The sequence below is a fragment of the Brienomyrus brachyistius genome, chromosome 4 (genome assembly GCF_023856365.1).
Source record: "Brienomyrus brachyistius isolate T26 chromosome 4, BBRACH_0.4, whole genome shotgun sequence".
In the NCBI taxonomy this organism is placed as follows: Eukaryota; Metazoa; Chordata; class Actinopteri; order Osteoglossiformes; family Mormyridae; genus Brienomyrus; species Brienomyrus brachyistius.
The window spans coordinates 16,142,548-16,161,467 of NC_064536.1; the positions used below are offsets into that span (position 1 = coordinate 16,142,548).

General features: G+C 42.5%; 2 protein-coding genes across 2 annotated transcripts; both read left to right on the forward strand.

Moving 5' to 3' along the window:
- The first annotated feature begins 1,496 nt into the window (after positions 1–1,496).
- Positions 1,497–8,337, forward strand: pi15b (peptidase inhibitor 15b). Its single transcript, XM_049012645.1, has 5 exons — positions 1,497–2,251; positions 2,919–3,037; positions 3,520–3,652; positions 4,116–4,231; positions 4,810–8,337. The coding sequence occupies exons 1-5, from the start codon at positions 1,982–1,984 to the stop codon at positions 4,943–4,945; spliced, it is 774 nt and encodes a 257-aa protein (XP_048868602.1). The 5' UTR covers positions 1,497–1,981; the 3' UTR covers positions 4,946–8,337.
- A 2,144-nt stretch (positions 8,338–10,481) lies between these two features.
- Positions 10,482–18,674, forward strand: crispld1b (cysteine-rich secretory protein LCCL domain containing 1b). The gene is made up of 15 exons (XM_049011067.1): positions 10,482–10,857; positions 11,686–12,000; positions 13,217–13,335; positions 14,117–14,249; positions 14,347–14,462; positions 14,972–15,072; positions 15,192–15,353; positions 15,695–15,755; positions 16,139–16,205; positions 16,420–16,550; positions 16,634–16,677; positions 16,768–16,840; positions 17,018–17,093; positions 17,275–17,408; positions 17,542–18,674. Exons 2-15 carry the CDS (start codon positions 11,704–11,706, stop codon positions 17,591–17,593), a joined length of 1,566 nt encoding a protein of 521 aa, XP_048867024.1. The 5' UTR covers positions 10,482–10,857; positions 11,686–11,703; the 3' UTR covers positions 17,594–18,674.
- Positions 18,675–18,920: the final 246 nt, after the last annotated feature.

The following is an 18,920-nucleotide window of genomic DNA, read 5'->3' on the forward strand; positions in this document are numbered from 1 at the left end:
TTGGCTTCAGACATACTAGTCATTGACCTCAGGGGTCTTAAAAGGAAACGTTTTGAATAAATCTGTTACAGTAGATGTATGCATAAATGTGCAGGAAATCTTCGTAAACAATGAACAACCAAAAAAAGCGATCTCAATAAACTCCACTTTTACTTGGCTTATGGCAGACCGAAGGGCTTCTGGAAGGTCCAAGCCACCTACTGAGATGAAGTATGGGCCAGAAATGAAGGAGGGACTGTATCAGTCGAGTAAATCCCGAAACGCTGGCAAATTCACACGTTTCCATGCCATTTACCCAGATGCAGGCAAACAAAATACAGCAATTTAAAGCTAAACCATACATACTGATTTCCCGTCTTTCCTTACAAAGAAAAGGAGTAACTACAAAGACAATATGTTGTGTTGTGTATCTGACAGGAATTTTACACGTCGCAGACAAGATGTGTCATTAAGTACAACGTAGACTGTATATCCCTGTGCCCTAGGAAACATCCAACCAGCCCTAACCCTAACCCTAACCCGAGTCTCCGCCAATCAACAAAAAACAAAATGCACTGACCAGCAACATTTTCAGACTATGGAAATATCTTCCTATTCGGCATCGTTCTGAGCTTCCCTGGTCTCCATACAATCTGTTAATAATACCGCTTCTTCTCTTCGCAGTTAATACGTGTGGCGCATGCATACAAGAACAGGTAAGATTGTTTCCCAATTTCAAAAAATTGCATCTATTAATCTATTGCAGGTCCGACCTCCAACCATCTGCACAGAATCACTTTCCCCAACATTCTACAGCTTACAGCAAAGATCTTCAAATGGGCTCGGGGGGGGGGGGGGGGGGGGGGGGGGGGGTGTTAACTCTTTTAGCTTTTAGCTGTGTGGTCATTGCATTGACAAACAACAATAGACTCACAGCTAAACAATGACAATGACAAACAATGGCGTTCGTGATGGATGTGACTGTCCCCATTACTGCACAGTCAATAAACTCACGCGATTTCGGTGGAAACACATTCTCTGCATGCGAATGTTCAGCTTTCAGTGATATGATGTAACACATGTCACACATAACAGCAGAAGAGCGGATGTGTATATTACTGAGCAGGGCTATGTCTCCCAAAAGCACAGTTGCTAACAACATTAGTGAACCTGGTTCCGACGATGTAAGTTGGGGTGGATTGGTTGCAGAGTTGAGTGTTGTCCCCCACTATTGGCTTACTGAAGGTGACCATGCAGACTACAATTCACTGGACCTTCTTTGATCAAACCGATCCGGTACCAACATCTTGATCTTCATGAAAGGTGTCCAAGAGCTGCCTGAAATCCAGTCTTATATTGGTTCAACAGCTGTGATCAATCGGGGTGGATTAAAAGGAGTATTAAATAGCCTCACTTTGCTTTGGCTTGTTCATTGTGTCCTAATGCAAGATGACTAAGACTGCATTAGCTCTAAGAGGTAAGAGATACACGGTGTGTATCCAGAGTTTCCTTCACACTAAATCCAGTGCATTTTCATATGATTTAAGTCATCGCAATTATGTAAACATTGCCATGCTGGGCGAACATAAAGCAAACGTGTTACTTAAAGGGAAAACAGTGATTTAAGAAACATTTACTAGTACAAAATATTGCTAAAGGCAGCACTGAAAAACTTTCCCGAGGAATAGCAAAACTTTAACGTGCCAAAACTAAGGGTAGTCCGAGATCTCCTATAGGTAGCAGCAAGGCACAGCCCAGAATACGACAAGCAAGTCTGTCCTCTCGAGAAGCATACAATTTCAAGAACCCATACAGCTACAGGTTTCCTGTCGTGCACAAACCAAAGAAATACGTCTCAGGTAGAATGCAATTTTAGTCATTTTTGTTTGATAACAATAGTTTCAAATTGATCATTTCAATTATTCTTTTTAACTCGGGAATCGTGATTTACTTCGTAAATTCCATTTAAAAGTCTAATCATAAGAAAATTAATTGCAACGACATGCGGAGAAGTACGACCGACGTCTGCCTGTCTCTTATTGCGGTTGTCGTCACCCTAGCAAACGGTGACAAAGTCGCTGTGATTAATTCCACCGGGTCTGTTTCAAACCCCAGCGGGGCGTCCGACGTTAATTCATCGGTCAGTAATGCACACACATCTAGGACCAGGCAGAAGCGGTACATTTCGCAGAGCGACATGATCGCCATTGTAGATTATCATAACATGGTCCGGGCAAATGTCTTCCCACCAGCAGCCAACATGGAGTACATGGTAAGTGTCAACTAATTACTTAAAACTATGACAGGTTAGTTCTCCATAAGTAAATGCATGCAGTTATTTGTAACTCAGACAAATACATGTAATAAGTGCTACAACATAATGAACATTTAAAATCGTGAACATTGCAAACGTAAATTTATTTATTTGTTAATTTTATTGTAAATGATAGTTTACAATGACCGCTATTTTAATCATTGTACTATACTTTACATTGTCAGGTCTTTTTAAGTTTAGTAGTCTATTTTTATTTAACACTAAAGCTGGATGCTAAATTGAATTGGAGGACAGAGGAATGCGACATGGCGTTATAAATTATATATCGTATTTTATTTCTGAGGATCACAAAACCCCACATAAAAGTTTAACTGACGGTTTGAGTTGGGTTGGGAAATTATGTCATGTAAACCCCGCAATTATGTTATCATTATCCATGTCATGGTGCATTCCTATATAACCACTCAAGATATATATTCATATCTGATTGCAGTGGACACACGTTATATTCTAAAAATTGTGAAGATGCCTTCAAAATAACCTGTGTAGACATGCCTATAGAGCTAGATACTCACCGAAGACTGGTGAGTGCAACCCTACATTTGACTTCTAACGTGACCGCCTGGATTTGGTCAAGCCGACATCTCTGTCCCTGCCCACCCAGGTCTGGGATGACGGCTTGGCCCAGTCAGCAGAGGCTTGGGCGGCCACATGCATCTGGGATCACGGGCCGTACTATCTGATGCGGTTCTACGGCCAAAACCTCTCGGTCAGGACGGGCCGGTATAAAACACTTACATCTTATTAACACATCTTATTTCATTGGCGGCGTTGTTCAAACGGACCAACTCTGCCATTGATAGTCACGAAAGACTAATATCTTTATTTTACTGACATACATGTTTATAATCTTTTGTAGTCATCATGCGCCTTACATGTGTCTTATTAATCCATAGGAACATACACCCGGTTCGGTGTTTAATGTGTGTCGGTATTATTTGTGCACTAGGGTGCGTATTGTTAAAATGGGGCACCTGGCAAAACTTTGCAGTTAATATATACATTTAGCAATACTTTATTTCCTCTTATATAGTGTTCAAGGGGCATTTATGTATTTAGAATGGCGGGATTCAAGACATCGAGACGATTCTGTAAATTTTTCCAGAAAGCGTCCGATTTTAACAATGCTCGCCCTATGTGTGCGTTTTTATGCGAAGCTGTGAGAAGTGTGTGTTTCTGACCCGCAGCTTCTCCTGGCTGTTCAGCTTCAGGTCCATTTTGCAGCTTGTGAAGCCTTGGTACGATGAGGTCAGAGACTACGTGTTCCCCTACCCCCGGGACTGCAATCCCAGGTGCCCACTGCGCTGCTACGGGCCCATGTGTACGCATTACACTCAGGTACAGCTCACGGATACGAGCATGCTGAGCCGTGCTCATGACAGTTGCTGACCACCATAATCGACTTCCAATGCACTCCTGGGTTTATTTCCCTTCACTTCCATGCTAAATGGACCCATTAATATAAAACCCCGAGCTGCTGTGGAATGAAGGCTGCGTGGGTATTGTTATTTCTGTTCGAGTGTGGCTAGACTCGGCGTGTATAGATTTTTAACCTTCTCCCCGCATCGGTGAGGGTTTTCCGCTGCATACTCCGGTTTCCACGCAGGCTCCAAAAACACACCCCTCGGATAATTAACCGAGTAACTGTCCTGAAAGGTTTACCCGCTATTAGGAATTAATGTTCGCATGGAGGAGTTCAAAAATACTAACAAACGGCGTAAAACACCGGCAAAGTACATTTCCAGTAATGAAGGTGGCCTTATAGCATCGCGATCGTGAACCCAGTCCCGTTTCCCCGCAGATGGTGTGGGCGACGTCGAGAAGGGTGGGATGTGCGGTGCAGACTTGCTACAATATGAACGTCTGGGGCTCGCTGTGGAGAAGAGCCACATATCTGGTGTGCAATTACTCCCCAAAGTAGGTATCCACGCAGCGAGACCGCTCTGCTATTATTAAATTAACAGAAGAGAACAAGGAGGTGAGCGATTTATTACAGCCTGCTTGGTTGCCACGGTAATTTATGCGTTAAACACCATTTGTGCATTTAGGAAAATAACGGGCCCCTCTCAAAGGGTTTCCATACAAGGACTGGTTAGGGCTTTGCTACGTCTAAGTCTCGTGGTCTGAGCAAAATAATATGATCCAAATGCACAAAATCCTGCAAGGAGCAGATAAGGCCAGCTCTGCTGACTGCTTCATTGTTAGCCGCAGTTCAGAAACACAAGGCCATAAATGGGAATTAGCTGGACTATTTCTAACACAGAGAGTTTTATTGGTTTAGAATAATATTTCTTTTAGTGTGTTTGGATGGGGCCATTAATTAAAGTCACCATTTCTAATACATGTGCTTTACCAAAAAGCAGATGGGCCTCATGACGTATTTGGCATTTTTATGTTCCTAAAACAAGTGTTATAACTGTAAGACTCTGGACGACTTGGCTGATTTTCCCCGAGGCTCTGACATAACCTGGATGTTTCTGTCCTCCGCTCGACAGGGGGAACTGGATTGGGGAGGCGCCCTACCAGGTGGGCATACCCTGCTCGGCCTGCCCCCCCACTTATGGGGGGTCCTGCAGCAGTAACCTGTGCTCCCCCGCTGTCAGCTCCAACTACCTGTACTGGTTCCGATAAGCCGCCTTTCACCTGTCCAGATGGCTGGCACCTTGGACTCCCCCCCCCCTCCCCCCCCCCCCCATTTAAATGATGTTTCCAAGAAGCATTTCTTGTTCAGACCCGCCGATGCTCCAGAATCGCCTAGCAACCCTAAACCTAAATCTTTCAGCACAAAGTACTTTACAGCAGTTAGTTACGCGAGTTTTTTTTTTTTTTTAACGTCACATTCTTAATAATCGACTTTTTTTAAAAAGAAATTAAATGTTCACGTTTTACGCATATTGAATCCTGGTTTATATGTGTGTGTAAATGAAAGATTGGACATTTCTGCTCCTACACACGTTCCCGTTTCTATTAAACATGTCAGTTTCTCACAGTCCATTTCATGATCAAACAAGACAAAGTGTTTCAGCTAGTATTGGCGTCCACTGAAATTGCTCCTGCCTGGCAGTTTGATTGCCGAAGCTTACAGAATGCCTAGATGAGGTGAACTTTCACGTGCAGGGTGGCGTGTGCCAGCTGTAATATAAGGCTTGTTGCGCAAGGCTTTTGTAACCCTAGGAATATTAATACATGGTTATGGAAGGTGCTATTATCTTTTAATTCATGGATAGCTATATAATATTCTTCCATGTAGCGTTCTTTAAAATAAAGCATTTAGTTAAAACACAAAGAAAATGAATTTATGAAGGTTTTAATGCGTATAACAAGATCCATGTTTGTTTATTCATGAACTGTTATATCCTGTATAAGGATGTGATTTGTGTGTGTAGGAAAATCTAGTGCACTGGTTTGGTGATTGCAGAGTGTGTAATACTGCCAAGGGGTTACACAGAAAGGTTTGTTTAGGGATAACAGGGATTGGATGGTGGGGGCTGGCTGCTATTACACGACACCAGCACTGTGTAGATCTATGAGTTCTAGCTGCCCTGCAGCCATTTAAAAAACAGTCAATACATGGATCAATTTATGGGCATTTCTATGTACGGAGACTAGTGCTATAGTGCACAATGCATCCACACTCATGAGTCAATGATTTCATCACAATTATATTTACTTTATCTTTTTAATGTTCAGTTTCAAATGTATGAATGCAGATGAGGTTCTTCTCAAGACTCTCGTGGGGAAAAAAGCAATTTAAAGAATTAACTTTGATTAGTCGAGTCACATAGAACGTAATAGGGGAAAAAAATTGCTCCTGTCCAGTTGAAGGGGCTGAGATTTCTAGTATTGCTAGACAACACTGCCCTCTGGTGGCTACTGCTGTGCAAGCAAAATAATTTATAATCCATCATAAAATACGATAATCTAATCAGGAAGAGACAAATGGACACGTTTTTTGCAGGTTATGTAGAGACCGCAATTTCTGGAAATGCAAAACAACATTTTGGACTTTCTCAGCTCTGTCATGACACATCATTGGAGATAATTAACCACAATGTCATAATTTAACTTGATTCCTATTTTAAAACGTGCATTTACACTCAACACAAACAACTTTTTTCTTTATTATTTGATTTTATTCTTTTTTGCTTAAAAAATGTGACTGTGCTGAATGGGTAATTTATTGTGATTTAACTAAATGGAAGTTTTTTTGTTTTTTTTTACTGTGATTTAAGGTTCACAAAAAGCAGATTAACACATTTGAGTATTTATTCATAGAATCCTACCCATGTGAAACTGCAGCTTGTGCATCAGAATTTCATAGCAGAATCTCCTCCAGTAGGGTAAAAGGTCATGAACTGGAATTACAATCGTAGCCAAAATAAACTGGTCGTAACCATTACAGCGGGCATATTGCTAATGACGTTCTGTTAAAATGTAACATGAAGGTTTTATACTGTATCATCAGGAATGTCGTTTCAGCTTTACACTGGCCATCAATTCAGCTAGCTGAGTTTCTATGGTTTGCAGAACAGGCATCCCACAGCTTGCAGACCGTTGTGCCTGACCACTGAGTTTGCAGAAGACTCATCATTAACTCCAATAATCTGCCAATGCTCTGTCAGGTTCAGCCTGCCCCAGGATAGCCCCTATCTCTGGAAACTGCCAGCTTTTCTAGTCTAGCTAGAAATATTTTATAAAGTGTCCTGTGTTAGACAGATCATTAGGGTACAGATTTAAGTTTTAGACCAGGAATTTGCTGTACTATTTCAAGCTTGTGAAGGTTGCTATAGTAGCAATTATTTATTTGTACCACAGAGAAAATAAAAAATGTGTGGTCCTGGTGCTACTTAATTAGTATTAAATCATTTTAATACATACAAAGTAGCAATTCTTAAAGCACAATGTCATGCTACTCTTTCACCACCAGAGAGAGCCATGCAACAGAAATGCAACATTTCTTTCACTGGCAGTGAATTGGATGAGTTCTGCAGTAATAAAAAGTGTTTCTCCTCAGGTAATGAGCCCATAAAATGCCAATGTTGATAATTAAGTGAAGTAACTATGCTTCGTGTATTGTGTTAGGCTGCTGCCTCTGTGTAATTTGCGCTGGGACACAGTGCCTATCCATCGCACATAAACAAACAATCACCCAAATCCGGTACATTACAGATGCGAGTTTGCTGAAATGTGTTTGTATTTTGGAAGGGGGTACCTGGAGGAAAGTCACGTGACACAGGGAGAACATACAAACCTGACACAGGGTTCAGACCCCCAACTGTGGAGTCGTGAGGCAACAACGTCAACCACTGAGCCTCCATGCTGCCCCCTGTCTGTATTATTCCATGTCCTCAACACAATGCTCAGCTTCAAATTTCAAAGCCTGATTTCAAATTGTACTTCTGGATGTGTGATTTCAACCATTTCTTCCAGCTCATGGCAGAAATGATCCCAAAAATGTTTGATGAATGATTTATCATTTGTAACAATGAGTAATAATAAATACTGCCCTTATATTAATAAATGGGTGTTTTTAAGTATAGATTTGGAATTTATCAGTTCTGATCACTAGAGGGTCCTGATATTGTATCAAGTTTAAGCCTGGAAAATGTAAATTAATTTTAATCTTTTTATAATATGTCGTCTAATGATGACTTGATGTGTAATGCTAATTAAACACTATAATAAATGACCTAATAAAAGCTGTAAGCTGGGTGTCAGAGCTGTGGTCAAAATACAAATCTCTTCATCACCATGGACCATGTGTTTATTCTCTAGTGTGAATTCATCCGTATTAAATGTGCTAATTGTGGACAAGATCAGCAACAGTCAGATTCAAGTTCAGTAGATCGAAATAAACCATGTGTTCAGTCTGGAGCAGTATCACAGTGTGTTCATTCTGTTTGAGATCGGTATGAATCATGTGTTCAGGCTACATTATGGCTGCTTGAATCATGGTTTCCATGTTATGCTGGACTGCATGAATGTCCCACTTTGCAATAAATTGGCACGAATCCTGTTCATTATGCAAGTTGTCTGTATTAATTACTTGTTTAGGTGGAAGCGGGTCACTATGAATTTGGCTGGTCTGCAGCATGAACCACGCTCATTATGCAGCAGAACTGTATGAATTATTTCCAAAATGAATTTTCAGGAACCACATGTGTGTGCGGTTTTAAAACATGCAGGAGCTGCGTGAGTCAGTGTGTGCACACTGATGTCTCATCCATAAGCATGGAAAGCCTAATTATAGTCAGTAAATTATCAATAGAAAAATAAAGTTAAAGACACAGTAACATGTAATGATGTTCAAAGCATCACGGTGCTGGGGATGCTGGTGAATACATTGCACATAAACAGTGTTTATGGAAATGGTTTAGGGGAGAAATGTCCTAAAATACACAGCTAGCTCCTGGCTGCATAAATAGATTTGTTCCCTTTTTAAACTATTCTTCAAACATCTGTTTTAGTAATTATTTAGCTTATTTCAGTTGATATGTCTTCTGAGCTTGTAGTAAGTACAGGTTTTGTGCTTTACAGTAGTTACATAAAGGTTAAACTCTGGTATTTTTGAAACACATTAAAGTTATATGTAGAACGCCAGTGGTCAGTGAATGGATTTGAGTTGTGTGGTCACAGCCCTTGGGATGCAAACCGCACTGACTGCTAGTTTGGCTCTTGGTTGTGGTTCAGGCACATTTGCCAGCAAAACATGAAAATCCCAATTCATGGGGCTCACAGCTTCGGTAACATTTACCTATGTGATAGGTGAAATGAGTGGCCATTTCAGAACTTTTCAGCAGTTTGTACAAAGATGGATTTTTTGGCCTTACTCAGAAGGTTGCCGGTTCAAATCCCATGGCTGGCAGAGTGATGTCATTAATGGGCCCTTCAACATGACCGTTAACCTCGATTACTCCAAGGTACTGGCGGACCCTGCTCTCTGATACTCACGTCATAATACTGTAACCGAAATTTATTTTTGGACATTCCTGCCCATACAACTCTTATCCATTTGTACACGTTTTTTAAACTATTTTTAAACTATATTTTTGATTATTTTTTTTCCTGCATGGCTGCCACATGTCCGTCTTATGGTCATGTCTCAGTATGTTGTGTTTCAATTGTCAGACTGTCAATGTTTAGTCTTTCATATTTTTATTTGAATTCCATTCATTATTGTTTTCTTGCGCCGTGACCAAAGAAAACTGAAATTTCATCTCAGCACGCGACACATGGACTATATAGTTGAAGGCGACCAATGAAGTTACTTCGACTTTGACTTGATTTATCCATCGCTTTGGACAAAAGGGTCGGCTAAATAAGTAAATGTCAATTTAAGATGCACAGAAAGAACCATGGCGAGAATTAACAAGCAGACAGTGGAGTTTTTTTCTGGGGGGGGGGGGGGTGCTGAAGTCCCTCCGGTGATAAAGTCTGTGACACAAAGGATTTTTCTGTTAGGAAGTAGGGATCATGTTGTTTTGACACATATGGTGGTTGGTATGATGGTTGTATAGTGTCACCGTGAAGGGGAGAGCAAAAGGAAGCACAAAAACCTGGCTCACCAATACATAAGCTATGGCTTTTCTTCCTTCCATTGGTTTGATCTTCATTCCATAAATACATACCTGTGCTGTACCTAGTCACATGCCGACTTTAATGTTTGCTAGTACCCGTGACTTGTTTTGTGCTGTCGAATCCTGTTGGACGTCACATGCTACTGGCTGCAATGAACTCTAGTTGGTAAATATCTGTCAATAGCTCAATTCACCACGATTCACCGTCTGCATTCTGTCTGAACACTACGGGTAAGAAGCCATGCTGCCTGTGAATGCGCGTGCATGCACGCGACGGGCCTCCTTGATGAAAGTGCTCTTTGACATACGGTATTGGCCTGTCCCCTGGTGGTGGTGGGGGGGGGGCAGCAGGTCATTGGGGTGAGAGCAAAAGACTCGAGCTGTAACTCAAGACCACGCTTCTGTTTGCCTGCTCGCCTTCCCCCCCGAGTATGGTGAGTGAGGACCTCGAAAATGAAACCCGACCTCAGGAGTAAACATTCCTGGCACGGGGAGAGGAGTGGTTGGGAGCGTCATGCATCACGGAATTCCAATTTAGGATAAAAGTGGAAGATGCAGGATCTCGGTGATCCTGTGGTTTGAGCTCTGGGTCCCTCACCGGCTCCAGCGTCCGTAAAAAGACGCGTGAGGCTTAGAGATGCGCTCAAACGCAATCGGCAAATCTAACAAGGTTATGCGAAATAGCTGGTGCAAAAATCCTAAGTGGATGTGACCTTAGACAGCGATTTGCAGGGTCTGTGCAGTAAATTCTTGTTTCAAAGATGGAAGTCCTGAGAGCTACAAAGCGTTTTCTAAAGACCAGAGTATAAGCGAATGAGTCTCAGATACGTTGAGAGTGAATGAAATTTATATTGGAGAGAAGATCATAACAACTATTTTGCATAAAATTCTGCTCAGAAATAAAATAAATGGAGATGGAGGAACGCTTTTGGAACACAGCTAAGGACAACCTCCTTTGCTGCTGAGGTGAGTGTGCATCTCAGTGACTGTACTTAGGTTGCATGCTGATATCTTTGCATGGTTTGCATTTCATAAATGGAAAGTTTCACGTGATTATCTCTGTGCGCTGAAGCCTGAGCAAAGGGGAGAATTACTGGAAAACCTACATGTAGATCTGTGGCGTGTAAAATAAGTCTACTCTATATACCATGGATCTACCACAGTCGGCTGCATAAAAGTCCCTAAACATTGGAGCCGTACCTTAACTGATAAAAGCCAATTCTTAGCTTAAGGAAAAAAAATCTCAGCTTGTGTAATTTTATTAATTTTTCCTGTCTGTGGTTCAGAGAAAATTTCCTCAGTGCTTAATATGCATCAGCTGAATTATGAGAAATATTCCGCACAGACATGGCAATGTAATAAGTTCTGGCACTCACTACGCAACTGGATTCTATGGTCTAAAAAGGTCTACTGGTTACACTTATTACTGATGTAATTTCCAGTTAATTTCCAGTTAATGTCAGCGTACTGGGAATTCATAGGTCTGTCATACTCATTTCATATAATTGGCTGGGAGCGTTGACATCCAGATCAGCTGACGCTGATTCCAATTACAGTGAGGGGGAGTGTTTCACTGTATAAATGAGATAGTGTCATTTGTAATTTGACAATAAATCATCCCCACAGGCCCTTTCTATTCGCCATATGAAAACTCTGGCACCAATTTTCTCCTACAGACCACAGTGGTTCACTTTTGCTCCCATGTACAATATTTACTCTCCTTATTTACCCGACTTCACACAGGTAGACGCAGTAGCCAATCAGACTGCTTCTTTCTCTTTCTTTTTTTCCAAGAGTCTTGAGGCTGACTGTATGTTAGAGGAAGTCTTGTGGGGACGGAGCCTCCTCACCATGAGAGGAGTGCCCCCAGGCTGGCTCAGCGCACTGCTCCTGCTGGCCTTCTCCCAAAGTGTGGCTCCCGTGGTTCTTCACAATATCACTCTGCTGGAGGAGATTCTGGAGAAGTCCTCCGCCTTGGACCGGGAGGCGGAGATGCCCAGGTCGCGGGGGCGGAGGGCCATCGCAGAGAGCGACATGCGGCTGATCCTAGATCTGCATAACAAACTTAGGGGCCAGGTTTACCCACAGGCCTCCAACATGGAGTACATGGTGAGGGGAAACAAGGAGGTGCCTTTTCATGCTGGTAGGGTCTGGGGGGGACTTGCCATAAGGAGAAGCAGCCACTTGGGGGCGCCGAAAACTAGGGGCCTCATGAAGGCAGGATTTCCGAAACCTACATTCATGGATCATTTAAATTATAGCAACATGGCTGTCATTAGCATTTTTAGCGCCAGTTATCCGGAAAGACAAAGTTGCCCCCTGTCCCAGCTGTAATGGGCTGTTCCTACTTTGAGACTTAATGATACGCAGGTTTCTTTTCACACTGGAATCTACCACTTGTTTCACTGGCAAGGGAAGTGGCACAAAGTAGCCTAACAAAAGAAGAAAGAGATGCAAAGATATTAACATTACATCTCCCGTGTGTTTGACACTATCCTGCTAGAGTGGTGGACAAAGATTAAACAGATGTGGTGAGAACACAATTAAACATTCGTACGCAAAAACTGAAGACTAATCTGCCTCGGGGGCGGAGTAAGGCACAGGCTTACAGCAGAAGTGCAGGGCTGCCAAGTCTCACGCATCACGCTTCCTCATTCTCACACTTACGCCAGAAATCTCACAGCAAATCTATATTATTCCATTGTAAAATTAATATTAGCTTCATCAAAGGCGTTGGGGTCATTTGCAAACCCTACAGACAATTTACCAGGTAATAAGACTGTTCCATACATGTAAATGCGTGTGCAGACTAGTCTTGAATTGAAAATCTCATGCCAGCCAGCTGACCGAGGGTTGTAACACTGAAAGAGGGATCAGATAAACGGACCCCTAGAGATTTTTCAATGCACATTAATATACAGGTTATGGAGTTATTCCATTTGTAGTATTTTTATAGGCCTAGTTAAGGACTTGAAAATATTGCTTATATAGTTCATTGTTGTTTGTTCAGATTGTTTTACATAGTGCTAGAGTGGTACGATGCTCTGGGTCAGAGCATCAGCTAACACAGCATAAACTATTGTTTAATAATCCATATGCATTACTGTTTTCTATCCAATTAAAGCATTTCTATTGATTAAAAGCAGCCTGCAAGATGGATGGGGCTAATAGTATGGGAATATTCAGCTTGCAGGTGTCACAAGTTTAGCAATCATCTTGCTATAATTGACTCAGGGGAAATTATGAGCCAGAGTATGGAAGGGGTTTTGAGCATATGACCAGCTGGATGCACACTGGGTAACAGGCATAGTCGACTACATTGCAGGTCTGGGACACGGAGCTGGAGAGGAGTGCAGAAGCTTGGGCCTACGCATGCCGCTGGGAGCACGGCCCTGCACACCTCATGGGTCAGATCGGACAGAACCTGGGAACTCATTGGGGAAGGTTAGTCTGGACTAAGTAGGAAGTTAGTCTGGCCTAAATTTGGGCTATAGAGCAGGGGCAGCCGGTCATCTTAGCCTAAAACTGGATTATAGAGCTGGGGGAACAGATTAGCTTAGCCTCAAGCTGGATGATAGAGCAGGGGGAGCAGGTCCACTTAGCCTAAAACTGAATTATAGAGCGGGAGGATATCAGTTATCTCTAAGACTGGGCTATACAACAGGGGGAGCAGGTTAGCTTAGCCTAGAACTGGATTGTAGAGCGGGAGGAGCCAGTTATTTTAGTCTAAAACTGGGCTATACAACAGGGGGAGCAGGTTAGCTTAGCCTAGAACTGGATTATAGAGCAGGGGGATCAGGTTAGCTTAGCCTAAAACTGAAATACAAAGCAAGGGTAGCGGGATAGCTTTGCAAAGTTAACATCAAGTTATATTATCCTAAAACTGGAGCATGGAGCAAGAGTAGCAGGTTAGCTTAGCATAAAACTAGATTATAGAGCAGGGATAGCAGGTGAGCCTAACCTAAATAAAACAGATGCCAAGAAATATTTGACTTAAACTGGATTTTAAGGTAAACATTGATTAACTGAGCCAATTTCACAATACCAGGTTTGGGACAGACGTGATAAGAAACCAAATACTTAATTTGGATCAGAAGTTACTGATGTGTAAATTTTGCTGAGCGATAAAGCTGACATGGTTACTGTTATACTTGTTAGGTTAGGGGTGGGGTTATGGCTGAAAATGAGTTAGCATTTGGTAGCATTTCCACCTTTCCACCTTCAGAGACCGTCCTCCCACATTTCACGTTCAAGCCTGGTATGACGAGGTGAGGGATTACTCCTACCCGTACCCCCAGGAATGCAACCCATACTGCCCATTCCGCTGCTCGGGACCAGTGTGCACCCACTACACGCAGGTAATCACAGGGCCATGCAGCGGCCATGCAGAAAAACACAGCGTACAGATGGAGTGCTCGTGTGACGCTGACCTCACAGCACGAACCTCTGTTTCAGATGGTGTGGGCCACCACCAATCGGATTGGTTGCGCGATCAATGTCTGCTACAACATGAACGTCTGGGGCATGATCTGGGCCAAAGCTGTGTACCTAGTTTGCAACTACTCTCCCCCGTAAGCTATCTATCTATCTATCTATCTATCTATCTATCTATCTATCTATCTATCTATCTATCTATCTATCTATCTATCTATCTATCTATCTGTCTGTCTGTCTGTCTGTCTGTCTATCTGTCTGTCTATCTATCTATCTATCTGTCTGTCTATATATCTATCTGTCTGTCTGTCTATATATCTATCTATCTGTCTGTCTATCTATCTATCTATCTATCTGTCTGTCTGTCTATCTATCTATCTATCTATCTATCTATCTATCTATCTGTCTGTCTGTCTATATATCTATCTATCTGTCTGTCTATCTATCTATCTATCTATCTATCTATCTATCTATCTATCTGTCTGTCAGTTAATCTGTTGGACTCTCTGTCGGTCTGTCTATCTGTAAATCTGCATGTGTAATTTCTTGGTCAATTGATGGCTAAGTGCTAAACTGGGGAAGAATGCTAATTGCTAAAATGAGGATGAATGCTAAATAAACGTCTCATGTCTCTGGGTAAATGCAGGGGGAACTGGTATGGCCACGCCCCTTACAAACATGGCCACCCATGCTCAGCCTGCCCCCCCAGCTATGGTGGAGGCTGCAGAGATAACCTCTGCTTCAGAGGTGGGTGTTCACGGCTATAAAAATGCACATGTGTGCCAGGGTTTTGCACATCCCAGAATGAACGCTCTTTCTGCCCAGTACCTTCGATTGTAGCAGATTCCACAAAAACCTGTTTCCAGGTGGCGGTGCGGAAGATCACTACCCCCCAGAGGTGGAAGAGAGCAACTACGTCGAGCCAGAAGACCTAAGGGTTCAACAGCCTGCAGAGATGACACCCCGCCCAACATCAGCCCCCCAGCAGAGCAGGGACAGGAATACCGTACAGGACACGCAGCAGATGTGTAAGATGCTGTTGCACTGTCTGTTTGACTATAAAAAACTGGTTCTATTATACATCATATGCATTCTGCATTTATAGGAAAAAATATAAAGAACACCTGGAACCAAAGGGGGAAAATGATCATTGAAGCAGCTCGATGAGCTAAATCAAGAGTGTCTTGTGAAGTATCTGTTCTGTGTTAAAGTTCTTCAGAGTCGTTTGCTCAGCACCCAGGTCCTATAGGAACACAGCCCCTGCATTTGTAAAAGCACAGTCCAACGGGATTGCTTTGTTTTTCCTAATCAGATTTATAATTTTGCTGTTTCAGCCTCAAGGTGTAAAAGCAGTAAACTTTATTTCCAGCTCAACAGGTGTCTTGTGAGACGAAGCTCCGGGACCAGTGCAAAGGAACAACATGCAACCGGTACAGTGAATGATGCCATTTGTACACATACGTCCGTCTTCTAACTCTTTTTCCTGCTCTGGGTTGTGGGTGGGAGGCAGGGTGGTGGCTGCTGTCCCAGGCAGCGTAGGACACAAGGCTGGGGGACACGATGGACAGGATGCCAGTCCATCACAGGGCACTTACTTTAAAGAGGGCCTACCTAGCTGCAAGTGTTTGGGCTGTGGGGGGAAGCTCATGTGACACTCCGAGAGCAACCGTGCTGCTGTATATAAATATCCGCTTTACAGATAAGTGAAGACACACTTAATTACTATGCAATTCATTCAAGGCCCAAGCTGATGTTCTTCTTTCCTTTAATGCAAAGTCTTTAACTCGTTCTTCTTGTGGTTGCCCTGCCTCAGGTATGAATGTCCAGCTGGTTGCGCCAACAGAGAATTCAAAGTGATTGGAAGTGGCTATTACGACATGGTAAGTTCACTCGAGCCCATTGATGGTCGCCACCTAGAGGTACAGGGAATCTGATGCTACTGCAGGAAAACCAGTGAGGAGAAGGACTGCGATAGGCTGCCCCCGTTACCAAATAGGGCTATGGTGGGCGGAGCATGAGATTGAAATTCCGGTCAGTGTTACGTCGCCTGAGATCTCGGAAACCCATCGAAGGGCGATTTTCTCTGTATTTCAGCAATCGAGTATCTGTGGGGCTGCCTTGCATGCAGGAATAATAGATGACTATGGTGGCTGGCTGGACATCTCCAGACAAGGACGGAAAGAGTACTTCACCGCATCTTACAGGAACGGGGTTCAGACATTGGGGTGAGGTGTTCATTCACTTGCGGCAAGAAGACTCGGCAATGTCACGTTTATATGTGCACTTAATATATTAATGTAATTCACAGAAAATCCCTGGGTGCAAATGCCTTCACGGTCTCGAAGGTGCCAGGTAAGTCCAGTTTTATATCGGGAAATTTAACGCGACAACATGATGCATCGTAACATTCGTCGGAAGTAATGCCTTTTTCGCTTTTTCCAGTAAAAGCCATCACATGTGACACTACAGTCGCACAGTACTGCCCGTTCAGAAAACCTGTCAGGCACTGCCCAAGGTAAATAATCCCCAAATGCAGACATTATGTCTCTGTAATCCCACTTGTGAGGAATCAGATGGTAATGAAGATGCCGTTTGGAATGATGAATGGAGATAGTCTCCATGTGGAATGTCTCCTCTGATGAGTGGGGAGGGTATTTACTGGCATCTCCTGCTGATGACCTTCTTCCTCCAGACTATACTGTCCTCGACACTGCCTGCAGGACAGGCACCAATCCATGAGAGTCATTGGAACACGTTTCTATTCAGATGTGAGTGCGTGGGGTCAACTATAATACATGTACAATATATATAATATATAATTATACATTAATATATTATTAATGTATTAATATATAATATATTAATTATATATAATGTGGACACTCTAACATTGCCAAGCTTGACTCTTCTTGAGTCATCAGGATTTTGCTTTCTGTCTCCCATGGACAGAAGTCGAGTATATGCCGGGCAGCCATCCACGCTGGGGTCCTGCAGGACGATGCTGGAGGCTATCTCGATGTCATGCCCATTGAGAGGAGGAGGGGATATATTGGCTCCTACCAGAACGGTGTTTCATCAGAGAGGTGTCTCAGAGACTTTGATTCAAAACCATGCTCACTGTCCAACATCTTTTGAACACATGTCCTGTTTTCATTGACTGAGTCAAGGAAATGTGATGAAACACTAACATGAACTTTTTTTTTTTTTTAATCCCAGCCTACAGAACCCTACAGGAGGTAAAGCCTTCAGAGTGTTCATGGTCATCTGATTATCTACAATCGGCGTGTTCACAGTCATCTACGATCAGAGTGATCATGGTCAATTGATTCATCTACAGTCAGTGTTGTCACAGTCATCTTATCTACAATCAGAGTGATCATGGTCACCTGATTTATCTGCGATCAGCATCTTATCTACGATCAGAGTGATCATGGTCAACTGATTCATCTATGATCAGCATCTTATTTACAATCAGTGTGATCATGGTCACCGTTCAATAATGTTCAAGATTATCTGATTCATCTACAGTCAGGGTGTGTATGGTCATGTTATTTACAAAGTTCTCATCGTCGTCTGATTCATCTACATTCAGAGCGGCCATCAACATCTACAATCAGAGAGCCGATGGTCATCCTGTCTACAGAATGTTCATAGTTATCCAAAGTGTTCATGGGTATCCAGGTGTTTATAGCCATCTGAGCTCAGCTTGAAATTACTAAGATCCCATCCATGAAAACTACAGCAAGGCCTAAAATTCTGGGCATGGACCACAGCTCACATGTTTTCATTGCCATTTTTATTTTTGACTGCATTGGAAGCATTACTATGAATCCTTAGTGATAGGTCCAGTAATCACAATCATTCATTGTGTAAATATTAAACTAAATGCTTAGTGGTAGCAATCTTTCACTATTATTATCTAGTGCAGATCCATGTTATTGGCTACGTATTTGTCTGTTTGTAGAGTTGGGAAACATGCTGTACAAATAACGGGACATAGTGAGCGTATATGAGTGCACCTGTAGTGAGACCATGACTGGCTGCCACTGCATGTAAGACATATTTCACAACCGATTATATGGAAAAAGAATCCGGCAGGATGATAGACCCCCCAAAAAAAAATAAAAATAAACACACATACGCAGACAAAAACATAACAAAACTGGGCTGGGCCTTGTCTCACAATCAACTGGATTGATTAATTGTACCTGGGGAGATCTATTTTAATAAGATATAAGCTGTGTAAACGTTTATCAGCATCTGTATTACTAAGCTTTTCAGTAAATTCTATTTTTACTACCTCATGTAGTCAGAACTTTGTTCCATTCTTAATAAAATCATTGAAAGTATGCAACTGTTTTGGATACTCGTTACTTTAGGTTAGCTGTGTGCCATCTTATCAGCTTCATTTTCACAATAAGGCTTTATCGCAGTCCTGGATCCTAGATTAAATAGATGTGTTTTCTGACTCTTAATTCAGGAGGTGCTGATTGGAGGGTTCGGGCCTCGTAGTCATGCGCCAGCAAAGCTGATCCCTGGTTGGTTGTCGGGGTCTCGCCACTTCTGCCTTCGCCATACGATCGCATCTCACTTCT

Bases quoted from the DNA above. Each gene is read 5' to 3' on its own strand.
- pi15b (XM_049012645.1), top strand. From the start codon at position 1,982: ATGCGGAGAAGTACGACCGACGTCTGCCTGTCTCTTATTGCGGTTGTC. The intron at 3,653-4,115 runs GTACAGCTCACG...GTTTCCCCGCAG, and splicing joins TGTGTACGCATTACACTCAG to ATGGTGTGGGCGACGTCGAG. The intron at 4,232-4,809 runs GTAGGTATCCAC...TCCGCTCGACAG, and splicing joins GTGTGCAATTACTCCCCAAA to GGGGAACTGGATTGGGGAGG.
- crispld1b (XM_049011067.1), top strand. From the start codon at position 11,704: ATGTTAGAGGAAGTCTTGTGGGGACGGAGCCTCCTCACCATGAGAGGA. The intron at 15,756-16,138 runs GTACAGTGAATG...GCCCTGCCTCAG, and splicing joins AAAGGAACAACATGCAACCG to GTATGAATGTCCAGCTGGTT. The intron at 16,841-17,017 runs GTAAATAATCCC...TTCTTCCTCCAG, and splicing joins CCTGTCAGGCACTGCCCAAG to ACTATACTGTCCTCGACACT.